The sequence below is a fragment of the Lissotriton vulgaris genome, chromosome 3_1 (assembly GCF_964263255.1).
Source record: "Lissotriton vulgaris chromosome 3_1, aLisVul1.2, whole genome shotgun sequence".
Taxonomy (NCBI): Eukaryota; Metazoa; Chordata; class Amphibia; order Caudata; family Salamandridae; genus Lissotriton; species Lissotriton vulgaris.
Window position 1 is genome coordinate 11452538 of NC_141689.1, and position 16187 is coordinate 11468724.

General features: G+C 45.2%; 1 protein-coding gene across 1 annotated transcript in view; it reads left to right on the forward strand.

The window, feature by feature from the left end:
* LOC147725823 (uncharacterized) overlaps positions 1-16187 on the forward strand; it is a 227306-nt gene that overhangs the window by 56936 nt on the left and 154183 nt on the right. The window contains exon 3 of the mRNA XM_086959997.1: positions 4753-5075. Coding sequence (XP_086816123.1) covers positions 4753-5075 — 323 coding nt within the window. The remainder of the gene's footprint in view (positions 1-4752; positions 5076-16187) is intronic.

The following is a 16187-nucleotide window of genomic DNA, read 5'->3' on the forward strand; positions in this document are numbered from 1 at the left end:
GAAGTGTGGGTATGTTCTCAAGTCGGATTTGGGGTGCGTGATCTTGGGTTGCTGAAGAATCAAATTGTGTGGTGTTGGTATGTCAGCTTTGACTTGTTGATGAGATAGTAATATCTTGTCTAGTCTGGGGTCTAGAATGAACATTGCCTTATTTAATGGATGGGCTGTGAGAAAGGGAGGTGTGGTTATGTCCAGTATGGCTTTTGAGGGGGAGTCGTATGCTGGATCTCTGTGATGAGATCTTTCTGTTTGGTTATCTTTGTGTTGAGGTCTTATTGTGTGGTTCTCAATGGAGAGGAGGAGTGCAAAGGCCGGGTGTGGTGGGGTCTGGATGTGGGCTGTGAAGGGACTATGGTAGAAGAAGTGGTGATGGAGGTGATGGTTGTGACGTTAAGATGATGGGAGGTACGGGTTATATATATATTTGGACCTTTGTGATTATTATTGTTGTAGGGGTAGGAATACGAATAGGGGGGAGGGGTGGTGCCTTGAGGAAGTGTGATGGATTGGTTGAGGGGAGTGAGTGGGACAGTGGGAGTATTGGTGCCAGGAGCTGGCGGGGGAGGTACGGTGGGTTGAGGGGCGATAGGAGTATAAGGAGCCAGTGGGGCCATGAGAGTGGTTATAGTGTTAGGGTGCGAGTGGGGTTTAGGGTGGTATGTGTTGCTCTTAGCCCAAGCATCAGTTAGGTCTTTGTTGGGTGTATGCGTACAGGGGACAGCTTGGAATCAGATCGGGAGTTGGTAATTGAACCGTGATTGTGTTTGGCTAGGGGGGTGGGGTGTGTTCTTGTAACTTGCTCCTTGATTCGAAGAAAGATATTGTCTAGAAGGTTTAGGATACTGTCCTATGATTGCATAAGGATGATCCTATTATGATAAATAGTGGTTGTAGCTGATGATTTGTACAATGGGGAGGGGATGATAGATAGCGTGAGTCTGAGCTCTGTTTTCCTCGTTGTGGTGACTGTGAGTAGAGTGAGAAAGGCTTTTCTCCATTGAGCTTTTCTTTTAGTAATTCATAATATGACCTTGGTTACTTGAGAAGTAGTAATCTGAGATTGGGGTTTTAGGGTGCACTTTTCGAATGCTATTTTTAAATACTCTAGCTGCTTTTTTGTAAGGTTAGGGGGGTATTTAATGGAGTAGGTGTGGCTATCTGGGTGCTGCATAATGTTGGATTAAGCTTGTAATAGGGTGAGAAACTGTGTGGGGTACATGAGCCGGTTTACCCCTTGGGGAGGAGATGACACTAGGTCTGATGTACGGAACTCTCACCTTTGTAAATGTTGGGTTAGGATATGAGGATGTTGTCTGTGTTCATCCATTTAGAATTTGCCCGTCCAAGATGGCCGCCCTGTTTACTGTCTAGACCTATTCTTACAACGTAGTCCTCTTTCACCTTCCATTAAGTGTCCTCCTAGGGTGTGGTCCTTTTTTATGTCTACCAACACAGTGGATATTGGTGCTTTCTTTATTTTCCAAGTAATGAATCCTATGGGGAAGTCCTATGTTTCTTTATTACTTAATCAAACCCTGATTAGGTAGTCCTTTATCACTGTTTGGAGCTATTGCGGCCATTTTGAGTGGTTTGTAGAGGCTCTGAAGTACTTCCCCGAGAATTTTGCTTCTAAGATGGGTTTCCAGCTGTTAGTCTGTGGAAAACCCATGTGCCCCCGGAATCAAGAGTACCTCTCTGTGCTCCTAGTATTGTGGCCCGGTGAGAGTTATTTCAGTCTGTCAAGCGTGCTCATAGTGATATCAGTACTGATGGATGGGGGTCATACCTGGGCCCATTGATCAAAAGCCTCGCTACCAAATGATGCACAAGTTATATGCAGAACCTGCAGTCATGTCTGCCTTTATGTAGCGCGCATTGACTAGCCTGATTAATAGGTCCCTCAGTGTCCTCTACTCATGGTCGTTCACTAGCAGGGTGGGGGAGGCACCAAACCGATGTCTTTGCCCAAATCTTAAAGACGCGCCGGTCCCAAGCATCTCTGCGTATTGAAATGGCTCAGAAAAGTCCCGCTTCCCGGGCGATAGGCATGCACGGTTACTTGAGAGGTTCCGCTCTCTAGCTCCTGCTCGCTGCCTTGCGTGATGATGAGAACTGCCAAGAGCTGGCTCTGTTATGTTGAGGTGGTAGCGATGCATGCCAGCCCCGCACTGCAACTCCAGATCACTGCAGATGGTCTCTGGGTCCAGCTGGAAGCCTTATCTTGTATCTCCTTTCCACCAGTCACAGATTCGATGTAAGGGGGCACGCTGTGTGAAATCAGCCCATATACCCTGATGCGAGTTGCCTGTGTCCCCGAAAAGTAGAAGTAGTGTAGTCGACGTATTTCCCAATTGCGCTGTGGCGATCGAGTCTTTAATGTGATCCGTCGATTTCAGGATGTCGGTTGCGCTGCAACATGGTGAAGCTCATTGATTCCGGCCCTCAAACTTTGCTCTGCTGTTATCGAGGTAAGCGATGTAGCTGCTCCTGTTACTTTTGTTGTAATTGATCGTTTCCATGTGTCCGGTAAAGATTCTGATAGGGCTAACAGGGATATTGTTGTCTGGGTGGAACTTCCACTCCTCTCAATCAATAACCCAACTTCTTACAGAACTTTACCACTATTCTAAGTGGAAGCTTAATTACTACAGATTCTGCCCTTAGCTGTTGGCTGGCAGTTCCCTTCCTGCACACTTTGACTTTCTAAATTCCCCTATTTCAATTACATCAAAGACTTTTAATTCCTACAGACATTTAGCACCCGCTCCAGGCTCCCATCTCAATTGGCAGAGCAGGAATCAAATCTCTGAACACGGAAAGTCCATGAGGCTTGGTAGATCAAGTGATTGTCTAACACAGTCCCGGTAAGCTGTATCATTAAAAAAAGAACAAAGAAATCCTTGGGTCTGGAGTGCCTGAAAAGTCATAAGAAAACAGTAGACGTAATCTCTAGTGAATTGAGGAAAAATCCCTTTCAGGACGAAATCACTCGCCCACCTTAGGTGGCATGCTTTATCATCTGGGATTCTCCTCTCAGCTGGGTGACCTAGTCCCACCAAGGGCTACAACTTCTTTGCTGCGAAGAAGGAGCTCAGGGATGTTTTATTCCTGCACTAGCTAGGTTATACTAAAATCCTTCAGATGAGAAAGGTCTTGAACTTGTGTGATGAGGACGCACAGCAAAAAAGAAGACAGACTCTAAAGTGTAATTGGTGAAGCTAAAACGAACTAGCAGAGCGATGGAATAGCCTTTGTTTGTTCGTTCTTGCTGCTAGGATTAATAGCAGTGCACCTGCAGTATGAATATAAAACTGCACATGTCTGAAATGTATTCTCGGACAGAAGTCTAGAGGCCTTAGGAGACCGTGGAAGGTCGGAACAGAAGTTAAGGCACAAAGGATGAAATAGGGACCTTGGAGGAAGCAAGCCACAGATGTCCCAGACATATCCCACAAGATCCCAAAAATCACTCCAGTCAAACGCAATGGAACCCTGACCCCAAAGGTACATGCATTATGACAAGCACACCACGGCAGGTTCTGGAGGTCTGTCACTGGTGCTTCAGATCCTTGATGCCATTCATGCAGACTCAAACACTCTTCACACCATCTCTTCTACGCTCCTCGAGCAGGAACCGCTGGCATCAGCACAGGCTGTAGAGAGGAATAGTATACTGATCTCTTTATTGAAAGGAAAGTCACTTGAACCTAATCTATTTCATCACTTTTTGTTTTACCAAAGCCACTTACTTCTTCAATGGAGCTAGAAGACATTATTCAAAATAACATAAAACTTCCACTATTGGATCTGAATCTGAGCTTGACAGCCACTATGAACTCACCTCGCCCTTGAGCCACACATGTCACCATCATTATGGCTGAATGAGTTTAGACTTTTGCACTAAGACACTTGCAGTACCCAATGCTAAATCTAGAGAGGGATCAAAAATAGGGAAGAGCGTTTACAACGCTGTCATTACATTGCGCTACCATTAGCGCCAGGATGCCCATACGGTTGCAGTGCACTCTACAAGTGTTTATAATAATAATAATAATACCATTACAGCGGAGTTGTTACAACGACTGGATTGTTATTACGCAATGCGTTTACATTGGAAGTCATTACAATGACTTGCACTAGGGGGCGCTCAGGCATTGGAAATAAATTCCAACATCTTCCCTACTGTTGAGCAAATTGGAGTAAAAATATTAATCAATACTATTCCTAAGTCCAGCACGGTCCATAGTACAAGTTGGTGTAATCACTTGCAATGTAAATGTATCGCATATTAACAACGCAATCATAGTAAGGACCGCTCTGTAATAGTAGGCAATGTTTTAGCATGCGTTGTAACATTCTATATTCTGGAAAATATCCAACAAGGAAGAAAAATTAGGTGTTCCACCATGTGCAGCATGAAGTGTATGAAGAAGTTGCATTAATTAAAAGAGTTTATGAAAATCCAAAGCCAATCTCTTCAGTACCACCAGCCCTCAGACAAGGAGGTGCTTACCATCAACCTGCAGACAAGGGAAATGAAAGATCCTGCGTCACGGGCAAGACGTACAAAAGGTGCACAATATGGGCTTAATTGAACTTTATAGTAATTGTATAGTTTGTGAGAGTCAGCAACACTTAGCATAAAAACATAAACTCTGCCACGCCATAGAAACCTCTCATCTATTTACAGGATGTTGTAATGCCACCAGGTCCTGCCTTCTGTACTTATAATTTTTGTCATTCCATTTTCAGGAAAATTAGCAACAGATCAGCTGAAGAGACAACAAGAGGAAGCAAAGAAGAAGCAGCTGGAGGCGGAGGCACAACGAAAACAGCGAGAAGAGGCAAAACAAAAACAGATGGAGGAAGAGAAGCGACAACAGGAACGTCAGGAGAGGTTGAGACAGATTGAACAAGAAATGGAGAGAGAAAGACAAAGCATTGATGAAAGACTAAGTAAAACATCAGAGAAAATGAGAAAAATCAGCCTCCAGCGAGGGCAAACCAACGAAGAACTCTTGCGCGTCACGGATTTCAGTACAAACGATGATTTTGAACTGGTTGAGATCAATGAGGTACAGTAGACCAAACCAGTCATCTAACATCTTTTGAGTGGAGTCAAGAAATGGGAGGAGCATTGCTTGGGGATGTGGGGTCAAGAGGGGCACAAAGTGTGGAAGCGAAAGAAAAGCGCCTGTGAGTGATTTAACAAGAAAGAGAAGTGAAAGCACAAGGGGGAGGTTCATGATTGGGTAGGAAATGTCAGTGCCAATCAAGCAAGCAGTGGTACAACCGAGGGAAGACATTCAAACAGCGGAAAATGTAGACACGTGGTCACCAGTAAGAGACCCATGACTGTGAGTGAGTGATGGCGAAGTGGCAGAATGAGAGGAGAAAGGTCACTGGGAAAGTGTGAACAGGTTGTGAAGAACAAGGAAGCAATGGAAGCACAAATGGAGACATGAACATGAGGGATACTGGGCTAGAGAAAAAGAAAACTATCTTCACACTTGTCACCCTCCGCAGACCTCACAGGAAGGTGGAATTAGGTCAGTGGTGCCTAAGTTATGACAGGCGATCACACTTAGGGGTCGATTATGATGTTCGTCGGAAAGCATTCTTACCAAATTGGTCTTGGAATTGTTTCCGACCGAATCGGCTTTGAGGAGTCCCACCGACCGATTATGAATATCGAATGGTATCCGTAAGTATCATAATCGGTCGGACTCCCATTTACTTCAAAGAAAGCCTGTGTTCCGACTGAATACACAGGCTCCCATTGAAGAGGGGTTGGTTGGGGGAAATCGTGCATCCTATGGTGGGCACCCTTTAGTTTCTACCACACCCTGCATGGTTGGAAGGAGAGGACTCATGGTTACGCCCACAGGCCCGATTTTGAAGGCCCGGGTGCATGGGGGCTGCTTAGGGTCCCCAAATTTAGGTTCCAACAGCTGATCCGATTCAGAACCACGGATTCGGAAAGGCTGTCTGAATCTGATATCATAATACGTCATTTAGAAAGCTTTCGAGTTGTTCAGAAACACTGCCCGCAGACACATACGAATGACTAAGTCTTTCCAAATACCATCCACTTCGGATTCGGAACTGAGTGGGAAAGTCTGAACGCTTTCTGAGCATTGTAATCGGTCGTTCGGAAAGCTTTCCAAACCGGTCGGCAAGACAAGTTCCGAATCCAATTCTCCATTCCCAAATCCTTTTTGTAGTCTTTCCGAACGGCATCGTAATCGACCATGCAATCTATGTTTGTTCACCTCTCCCTCACATGACCATTATTGGACTGCCCATCTCTAAGACATGGAAAGTACGGCCCTGATTTTTCTATCCTTCTGCTTGTAAGTGTTCATTCTTCATTTCTTGGCTTAAGGCCGAGCAGGCGCTCACATGTGATAACAATAACCTGCAGGCTGTATCAAACCCCAAACCATTAGACCCAAAAATTAGATCCACACAACCTGCAAAAAACAGTGCATTAAAACCTACTGTTACACTTACAGTCCCGACACCCTCACAGCAGCCTAATGCTACTACGCCCAAACCGACCTCTTCATCAAAATCGGTCCCAACTCCCCTGAACAAGACCAAGGACAACCCCCCACTTGAGGGAGAGAAGCCACACCTCAAAAGAAAACTACAGTTTGTAAACCTTCCACCAGAAGCCGCCCCCTACACTGTAGTCTTGGCTGGGGTACCAGAACTTGACCCACCCACATTTGAATCATATACTTCACTCAAGAATAAAGTAATAAACTGGCTCTCGGTTAATAGACCACTACCGAGAGGTACTGCGAGTGACATATCCACGACAAAGAGAGTAGCATGGGTGGGGCATACTAGGAAGTCTATCAGAGGAGATTGTATCTTGGTCTCTTTTAGAGACCCTAACACAGCTGCATATATTTGCTCCTGTGTTACTGATGAGGACTTCGGTAATAGCATCCAAACACTTCCCCTTTCATTTTTCTACCCCTCCAATCTTTATGACTCTGAGGATCATAGGTGGGGGCACCATCAAGAGTTATTGGAGGGTTGGGAAACTTGTCACAGAGATATTAACACCTATCCTCCATATAGGGGGAGACCAACTGAGTACATCTCTGGTTACGGGGATGAGGAGGGGTGGGAAACTGTCACCAGGAGGAGGAGGGGGGGAAGAGGTCAACGGAGGGGAATACCTGGACCATATAGAACGCATTACCCTGCCTATCTACCAACTCAGAATCGATACAGCAACTTAGATATGGTAGACTGACAGATGGCTGGAGAGGGGAACGCTGCTTCTGCAACCTCCCCTACTACCACCAACATACCCGTAGTTTCCATATGTGATATAAATTCACATACACTGACGGGCTCATTAACAACAAGTCTGGGTGAACTGACCCAGACGCCAGCTATGGTGAACCCTCCCTCACCCATTGCCATTTGTCCATTGGACCTCACACATTCATCCTCAAGCTACAGGGCTCACTTTGAGCCCATTGATATTGCTGTGAGTCCGTTGCGAGCCCAAACACCACACATAACAGCAATTTCGTGGAATGTAGCAGGGCTCGCTAGTAAATTAGATTGTCTAGAATGGGCCTCCTACATTAGATCCAAGAACTTAATACTCCTGCAAGAAACCTGGGCGCGAGAAGCAATAGATATAACTGGCTTTGCTTCCTTTTCCAAAATAGCCAGGTGGGGGGGAAAGGGGAGACCATCTGGGGGATTAATGATAGGGGTAGCAACGGATCTAGGTTGCCAAGCCTCTGATATAGAGACCGCTTCCGATGATCTGTTGGCTGTTCTACTAGAGTGGCCGGACACAACAAAATTATTAATCATTAACATTTACTCCAGGCCGACCCAAATGCAAAAAGAGTCGCCTACCATAGAAGAGTTAGCTAGATTCCTAGAGGGCGTGCCGTGTGATCTCGCCTGTCTGGTTGGGGGCGATTTTAATTCCCATTATGAACCCCTGCCCGGACTACGCGACGGTCCTTCCCTAGATGAAGATTCCGCCTGGCTTATACCCGAGACGGCGGCGCCACCGCCAAGGGCTTGGACCCCCCTAGCCCTACAAATAAACGCCCTTACCCTTAATTTCGGTTTTAGGGCATGTAATGGACGTTGTAGCTCGGATATACCCAGCAACCCGACCTACAACAAACCTGGCAGTGAATCTAGACTTGACTACATTATGGTCAAAACCTCTATGTGGCCAGCAATAGTTGATTTCAAAGTGTGCCCAAGAAACGATAGTGACCATAACTCCCTGGAACTAACTTATTGCCTTCCCGGCTGTAAGGATACATCACAGGGATCTGGGATTGAAAAGTCTGGTCTCCTACTTGAAACCAACCGTAGGAAAGTGAAGTGGGAGAAGCTGGTTACTAGCACGGACAAACTCCCTCGCCTTTATGAAAGGCTAGTCCCCTTACTAGAGTGTGCCTTTGATCTGGGCAGTAAATACCCAGACGAAGACACCAGAGGGGAGCTGGCAAAAATTCACAAAACTATTACTGATTCCCTTGAACAAGATCTGTTCACAACTCCTATGAAAAGGAAGGGCTTTAAGCCAAAGACCTCGTGGTATAATGCTACATGTAGGAGGGCTAAGGCTCACTTGCTTTCTGCAATAAAGGGACGCCTTAGCAGGGAAGTAATTCGCGAGAGAAGAAACAAGTACAAGTCCCTCCTAGTGAATGCCAGGGCGGAATGGGACTACGACTATTGGGAGAATCTCGTGAAGGCACTATCAACCAGAGACTCACGCAAATTTTGGCGGGTAGTAGCTAATGGCACGGGTGAGTTATCATCGGCAATAGAACCCAATATAGCCGCCTCAGTGTGGCAGGCCCACTTTGAAGCACTTTATGCAGAGAGAGGTCAGGACTCTTGTATTACGAGTCTCTTGCCCGCACCTACCCCCTTGGGGGCTGCGTTTACTGAGAAAGAGGTGAGGGAGGCCATCAAAGGCCTAGCTGCTGGAAAAGCCCCGGGATTGGATGGGGTACCGGGGGACCTGTTCAAACAAGAACCAGGGATCTGGGCACCTTACCTTACACTAATATTTAATGCCATCCAGGAGGGAATGACTGTGCCCGATACTTGGACGGGAGCAGAGGTAGTCCCAATCTATAAAAAGGGATCCCCCCTGCTCCCGTCCAACTATCGACCAATCAGTCTGATAGATATCTCCCAAAAACTTTTTGGCAGATTGATCCTAAATCGTCTGCAAGCATGGATTCAAGAAAGGGAGATTCTGTCCCCATACCAGGCGGGATTCCGGGAGGGTGTATCCACCACAGACCAAATATTTAGGTTACAACTGCTCTATTGGAGAACAGCGATAATCGAAGGCGGTAGTCTCTATACCATCTTTGTAGACCTACGTGCCGCCTTCGATTTGGTGCCTAGAGCTAGGCTGTGGAATGTCATGAAAGAACTCGATGTCCCCGCCGATATCTTGGCAATCCTGATAAGACTCCATACTAATAATTATGCCCGCGTTAGGTGTGGCCAAGGTGGGAAACTATCTGAGCGGTTCCCCGTTCGCAGAGGTGTAAGACAGGGCTGTGTACTTGCACCTACCCTGTTTTGCATCTTCGTGAACGGGGTAATTGCCCACCTTAACAGGATCACCAACACAGACGCCCCCAAGTTGACCGGCAACAGGGTGCCTGCAATTATGTTTGCAGACGACACCCTGTTGCTGTCTAAATCCCCTATGGGGATTCAGCGCATTCTGGACGGCTTCCTTAACTTCTGCTCCGATCGGGGACTGGAAGTCAATCCCCAAAAAACAAAATTCATGATTTTAAATCCTAACTCCCGGAATAGAACCCCCCCCAAGCTCGGCATGGTTATATTAGAACGAGTGCACAATACTGAATATCTGGGGATTACTATAAACGAACACTTAACTTGGTCGGCACACCAGGCCAAAGTGACCATCAAACTGGCACAGTTGGCGGGTGGCACTTTGCGTCTGGCTAACAAATCTAGTTATCGACCACTTACCCCAGTTATTCACATATACAAAACACAAGCCAGGGCAGGGGTCACCTACGGGGGAGAGTTGTGGGGACACACCCAGTACCCTAAGTTACAGATCACGGAGAACAAGTTCTTGAGACAGGTAGCTGCCCTCCCCCAGAGCACCCCACTACTACCACTCAGGTTGGATTTGGGAATCAGACCCATCACAGAGGAGCTAGGACTAAAACCCCTAAAATTCTGGAGGCGCTTGTGGTCCAGCCCAGATCTTGTAACCTATAGAGAAGAACTACAAGAATTCCTGGAACTACGAAGCATAAAAAGGATTCCTTGGTTGACTTACGTCAAGGGAAGGTGCGAGGAAATGGGATTCCCGGAACTATGGACTGATCCTCTAAATTCCTGCACCAAGATTCCAAAAAAGACACTCGCGGACACCTACTACGCCATGATGCTCACCAGAGCCTCTAATGACATTCGCGAGGGGTCTCTGACAAATTTATTTTTGAAAATAAAAGATACCTATTCCCTTGAAAAAACATTAGATGAGATTTCTCCTGCATTAACCAGGAAACTGTTTTTACAATGGCGTTATGGATGCCTTCCTCTAGCTTCGTTTACAGCATCTTGGTCAGTCTGCTCCACTACATCAATTTGCCCAATGTGTGCACACCCTAAAGAGGACGACATGCACGCGGTCCTTTTTTGCAAAGGCTACGAGCGGAGCAGGAAATATTGGCTTGTCCCGATGCTCAGGAACTTGGGTTTTAGATCCCACCAAATTGCCTATAGAGTGCTAAAATCCGATCTTTCCCCCCCTATTGTTTTTGCACTGTCAAAATTTTTAACCTCCCTGTGGTTTACCCGTAGCCGAATGATGAAATGCCTGCCATAAATGGACATTACCAGCGCCTGCCCACCCATGTCTTATTTATATATTTAACTACTTTTTAGAAATTTGGATCACACTATGTTTAATAAGTTTTTAAATGTATGTACTGTTTTGCATCTTTTATGATCTGTGATCGAAATAAAGATTAATGAAATGAAAAATGATAAAGGTTTTGATGGATCAACACTTATCTCTTCGCCATTCCCTTTGGCTGGTCTTCAGTCTGCTCAGGAGCTTGTCTCACACTCTGTGATCCAAGAGGCAAGCGCCCCCTATTCACTCACCTGGTTTCAATTTTGAGGCAATAAGTACAAGGGCTTCATAATACAGCATGCCTGTCACTGATCAGATTACCCCATAAACAACCTTAAAACAGCGTCAGTCCAATATCGCTCCTGTCAATCATTCAGTCATGAAATGGCCCTGTGCCGTGTAGTGAGTATGACACCACTCAGATCTTCCTGTGGCTGTGGTGAACCTTAGAAGATACAGACATCTCTAGGCCTATTCAAACTGAGTGCCTAAAATGATTGATTTCCCAAATCTAATTTCATTAACACTGTTCAAGGGCTGAATATTGAATTCCACAGCACCCACCTATAAAAGCTTCTAAAAACCTTTCTGGTGATTTCGGTCTCTTTTTAGTTCGAGCCTGGGCAGCGCATGCGCTGTTCTGCGAGGTATTCTGTATTGAGGTATGGCATAGAAGCTCCGTCCACTTCCCCCAAACCTTTTAAGAGGCTCATGTTACGGTTCTTGTTAAATTGTTGCTTTTTATTTGTGAATAAGCTTAGTGTGCCTCCTTGGTAGCACTGTGTCTGCATTTGAAACCTGAGCATACAGCAGAATACAAAGTTCCCCGGGGAAAGTGCTACAGAGTGGAGAAGAGAGTTGATATCACAAGTCAAGGGACTGGAAGGGTTCCCTTGTCGGAACTTAGAGAGCCTCACACACCCAGAGTATTAAGTGTGAAACACACCCTGACTGAAGGGTGTCCAGTATTATCATCGACTCACTGCCCCTCGACAGACCGGCACTGCAATGTCTGACGGAGTACCCAAAGGCACTCTTTTGGCGGGGTTCTTTTGTTCCTTGCCGATGGTGGGTGAGTGAGGATGGAAGAAAGTGTAGTCAGGTGCAAAAGTGAGTGAAAGTTTAAAAAGGGTAATCAGTCCACAATGACTTTTATTGATGTGGCTGATTCCTTGATTAAAAGGGGTGAGAGGGGAGCTAGAGACCGTATAGGTATACAGAAAACTAACTCAACCCCCTGGTGTGGTCAACATGTTTCTCGCCAACCGGCGATTCGTCAGGACCTCAACAAAGTACCACACAAAAAGACACAAGGATTAGATGCTCATTCACTTAGTAAAAAGCAGATACAACCTCTCTGGGTCGGGGGTAAAGAGGGCCATGGGGTCCTGCTCTAATTAGGCGACCCTAAGGGAAAGTGACAAGGGCCTTGCAGCATGCTCCAGTGAGGCCAGCGCTGTTATGTTAGATGAACCTTTGGTCAGCCACTGGATCGGCGGGACACCTACCCCTCATGCTCACGGCACCTGGTCAAAAAAAAATGCATTTGAAACCTGTTATAACGACTGGACTTTCAATTTGTGATGTTCCACAGTCTACGTTATGTAGTTGGTGAGCACTCTTTTCTTTAATGACCTTCCCTATTCCACCCATGACATTGCAGCACGTCACACGCTTTTATAATATTGGTAACATCTAAATGTAATTCACAGCGCGGTTGGCTTTCACTATAGCAGCCATGCTTATTTAATTATTTCATCTATGGCGCAGCCTGTCTTCACTTTAGAGGCTGCGTTTATTTATTTAACAGGGCAGACACTTTCAATTTATGAGCTGCTCTACGGAAGCTTTCCTAATTATTGATTTTTTCTCTTTGGGTGAAAGCACCCAATTTGTGCCTTCACTTTAATGTTGGCCATGCCCCTGTCTTTCAATGTTGCTCACTATAACCTTAATACAGTGCTCAGTGTCTGAAGAAAGGGGCACAGCAATCATTGAAGTGGTCTCACATTTGTGAGCGATACAGGTACTGGTGTTAAAAATAACAACACATTTTATATATGTGTTGCTTTTTAAACACATGAATAAAAGGCATTGTTATTTACATTTCAATAGCTTAAATGCTCGCAAACGCGATACCCATTGCATTGAAAATGCTTGTTATTAACAGACAACGGGACACCATCTGGGACGTGGTACTGTTTGAAGAACCTCTGTCCCCCAAGGATACTCTCTCGGCCTCTGTAGAACAGCCTCTATGCGCTTCTAACTCCATTTTGATTTTGCGCACACTGATGACGATGCATGGCCAACCCCTAACACTAGTCCTCCCCGTAAAGAACAGGAAGAAATCAACCAACCCAGATTGTGTGGCAGTAGGCTTACTATGAACAAGTAGGTACCGAGAACACTCCGTTCCTGTTCGCAGCGCACAGCGATGGTCCCCAGGGCTTCATCACAATAATTAGAAGCTAAAATATTTTTAAAACTTATTCAAGCAATAGTGAAATTTAAAACATGTTTTCATTTATGTTTTGGATATAAAGTATATCAAGAAATCACAAAGTAAACATTTCAATAGAAAATTCACAATTCATGAAACATGATAAGTTTTTTGAAGTGCACCCCCTAACCCTAAACATGAAATCAAGAGCTTAGGGATCTGGCTGGACGAGGGTCTTAACTTCTCCACCCAGCAAGGAAAATGCCTGGAGTTTGCTATGGTCTCCTACAGACCACCAGAAAAATCCTCCCTCTACTCCCTGCACAATCCCCAAAACTACTGATTCAGGGCCTTGTGGTGTCCAGTTTGGACTATGGCCCCAATAATCTAGGGGCCCCCAATAAGGTGTTGGCAAAACTCCAGACAGTACAAAACACTGCCGCTCACCTTCTCACGGGGACACATTGCTGCTGCTCAGCCAAACCAGCCCTCAAATCCCTGCACTGGCTGCCCATCCAGGAAAGGGTGCATTTTAAAGCTCTTTGCACCACCCATAAAATCTTGCACGGAAAGGCCCCACCCATCCTAAAGGACCTTATCGCCCCTTACAAAACTAACAGAACCCTCCGTTCCTCACATTCCAACCTGGCATCCGTACCTAGGATCAGAAAGGCCTGCTCTGGAGGCCAACTATTTGCATACAATGCCTCTAAGTTGTGGAATACACTGCCCCCTGACATTCGGGCACAGCCCAATCTTCTTCCATTTCGTAAAGCACTAAAGACCTGGCTCTTCCTCAATCTCCTCTGATCTATCACTAGCGCTGGGACGCTCACAGGCAGCCATGCACTTTACAAATCTGTAAAATAAATAAATAAAATAAATAAATGTGCTTTTAGGCGTGAATTTCTCTGAAGGGTTACCGGTCGTCAATTCTTGTGATGGAGATATTGTGTTGAGAAACCATCGCAGTCTCAGCTTTCTCCTAAATCTAATATCAGTTTCCAAGGTGTTAGATGTGTAAGTAGTGACAAAAGCTGCACCCTTGTTGAGTACGGTAATTTATTTGGTACTTTTGTGAGATGTTCATTACTAAGTTTTCTTGAGGTTCCGTAATTTTCTGGACGATTCAGCTATTCTTTTTTTGTCCCCTCCTGACTCGTTGCCTTTGTGTTTTCCCCCTTGTCGGGTATATGGTTTGAAGTCTGGCCCTGATCCCAAAAAGCCTGTTTGCCACTGGTGGTTGCTGTTTCACTTTCCGTAGTTCTTGACGTGTTTTCTTTGTCTTCCGGCAGGAGGCCGCGGAAGATTCATTTGTATATACATTATCCCCTGAAGAAGGGTGTTACCCAAAATGCATTGAGGCTGTTTAAATGAAATGCAACACCAAGAGATTTGCTATAAATGAAATGCAGTTCAAAAAACTTACCATGTTTTCATGAATAGTTAATTTTGTATTGAAATGTTTAATATGTGATTTCTTGATATACCTTATATCCAAAAACATAAATGAAAAATTATTTGAATTTCACTTTGATTATTGCTTGAGTTTCTGGTAAAAATATTTTAGCTTTTAACTAATGTGAAGTCTTGGGGGCCATCGCTGTGCACTGTAGGGGTGGGCCGAATTTGTGTAGTCATGCTGCGCAAAGGTCCGTGAAACTGTAAAAAATCTCCACAAGCACGCAGAGATGCGCGAACTTGCGGATTTGCTTGTTCCCCCATTTGCAATGCTTTTTTCCTGTTTGTGAGTGCTGTTTGGGTGCTCAGGGGGAAATATCTTGCGAACACGCATTTTGAAAGCTCGAACAAACAAAAAATCCAGTAAAGCCTCAGATGGCGAAATTGTGGGCAATTCCGCGTTCTCTGTTGAACGTGAAATTACCCACATTACGCAAATTCCATGAGCAGAACGGAATTTACAGCCCAGGCCTAGCTGCGAACAGGAAGAGAGTGGTGTATGTACCTACTTGTTCATAGTATCTCTCAAGGGAGACAGGCAGGTCCTATAATTCTCAGCTGCATGTATTGTTGAATTTGATTCATTGAGCAATTTACGATTAAAGCATTACGCGGGGTTGCAGGTGGATACCAATCAATTACCATGTGACAGTAGGCTTGACAGTCTTAAAACTAATAGCAGTAATTCTGGAGGAAAGGACAGGAGGCTGTGTAGGGATATCAGTAGTAGGTCAAGCAGCACCTTGTGTAATGATGCTCAGTAGAGAGACTCACAGCAGCTTTGCTGTAGGTAAAGTCCCTTTCTACAAGTAACAGTCAGTCATGATCACTTTATTTGGTTAATTAAAACCATAAATGCATGCTACAAAAGTTCATTTTTAAAACAATAATAAAAAAAGAGCAGCAAACATTGTCTATTGAGCATATTATTATTATTATTATTATTAATTGTGTTTTGTTAAGCGCAAACAACCCGGAGGCCTCGTAGCGCTGTATTGTCTGAATCAAGAGAGGGCTAAGAGAGCCAAGTTAGGTGAAAAGGAGAGTTTTCAGATCCTTCCGTAATTTCAGCAGGTTAGATTCACTGCGAAGGGTATCAGGCAAGGAGTTCCAAGCCTTGGCGGCATTCCAGGAAAAGGATCGCCCGCCCCATCTAGCACGTTTGGTTTTGTTTATTGTGGCTAAGAAAGTTGTACTAGATCTCAGAGATCTATGAGGAAGATAAGGGGTCGCAAGAGAACAAATCATAGATGGAGCGGCGGTCTTCCACATGGCCCTGTGCATGATGCACATAGATTTGAACAGAACTCTGGCCTTAATGGGTAGCCAGTGGAGTTTCTTCAAAGCTGCTGTGCC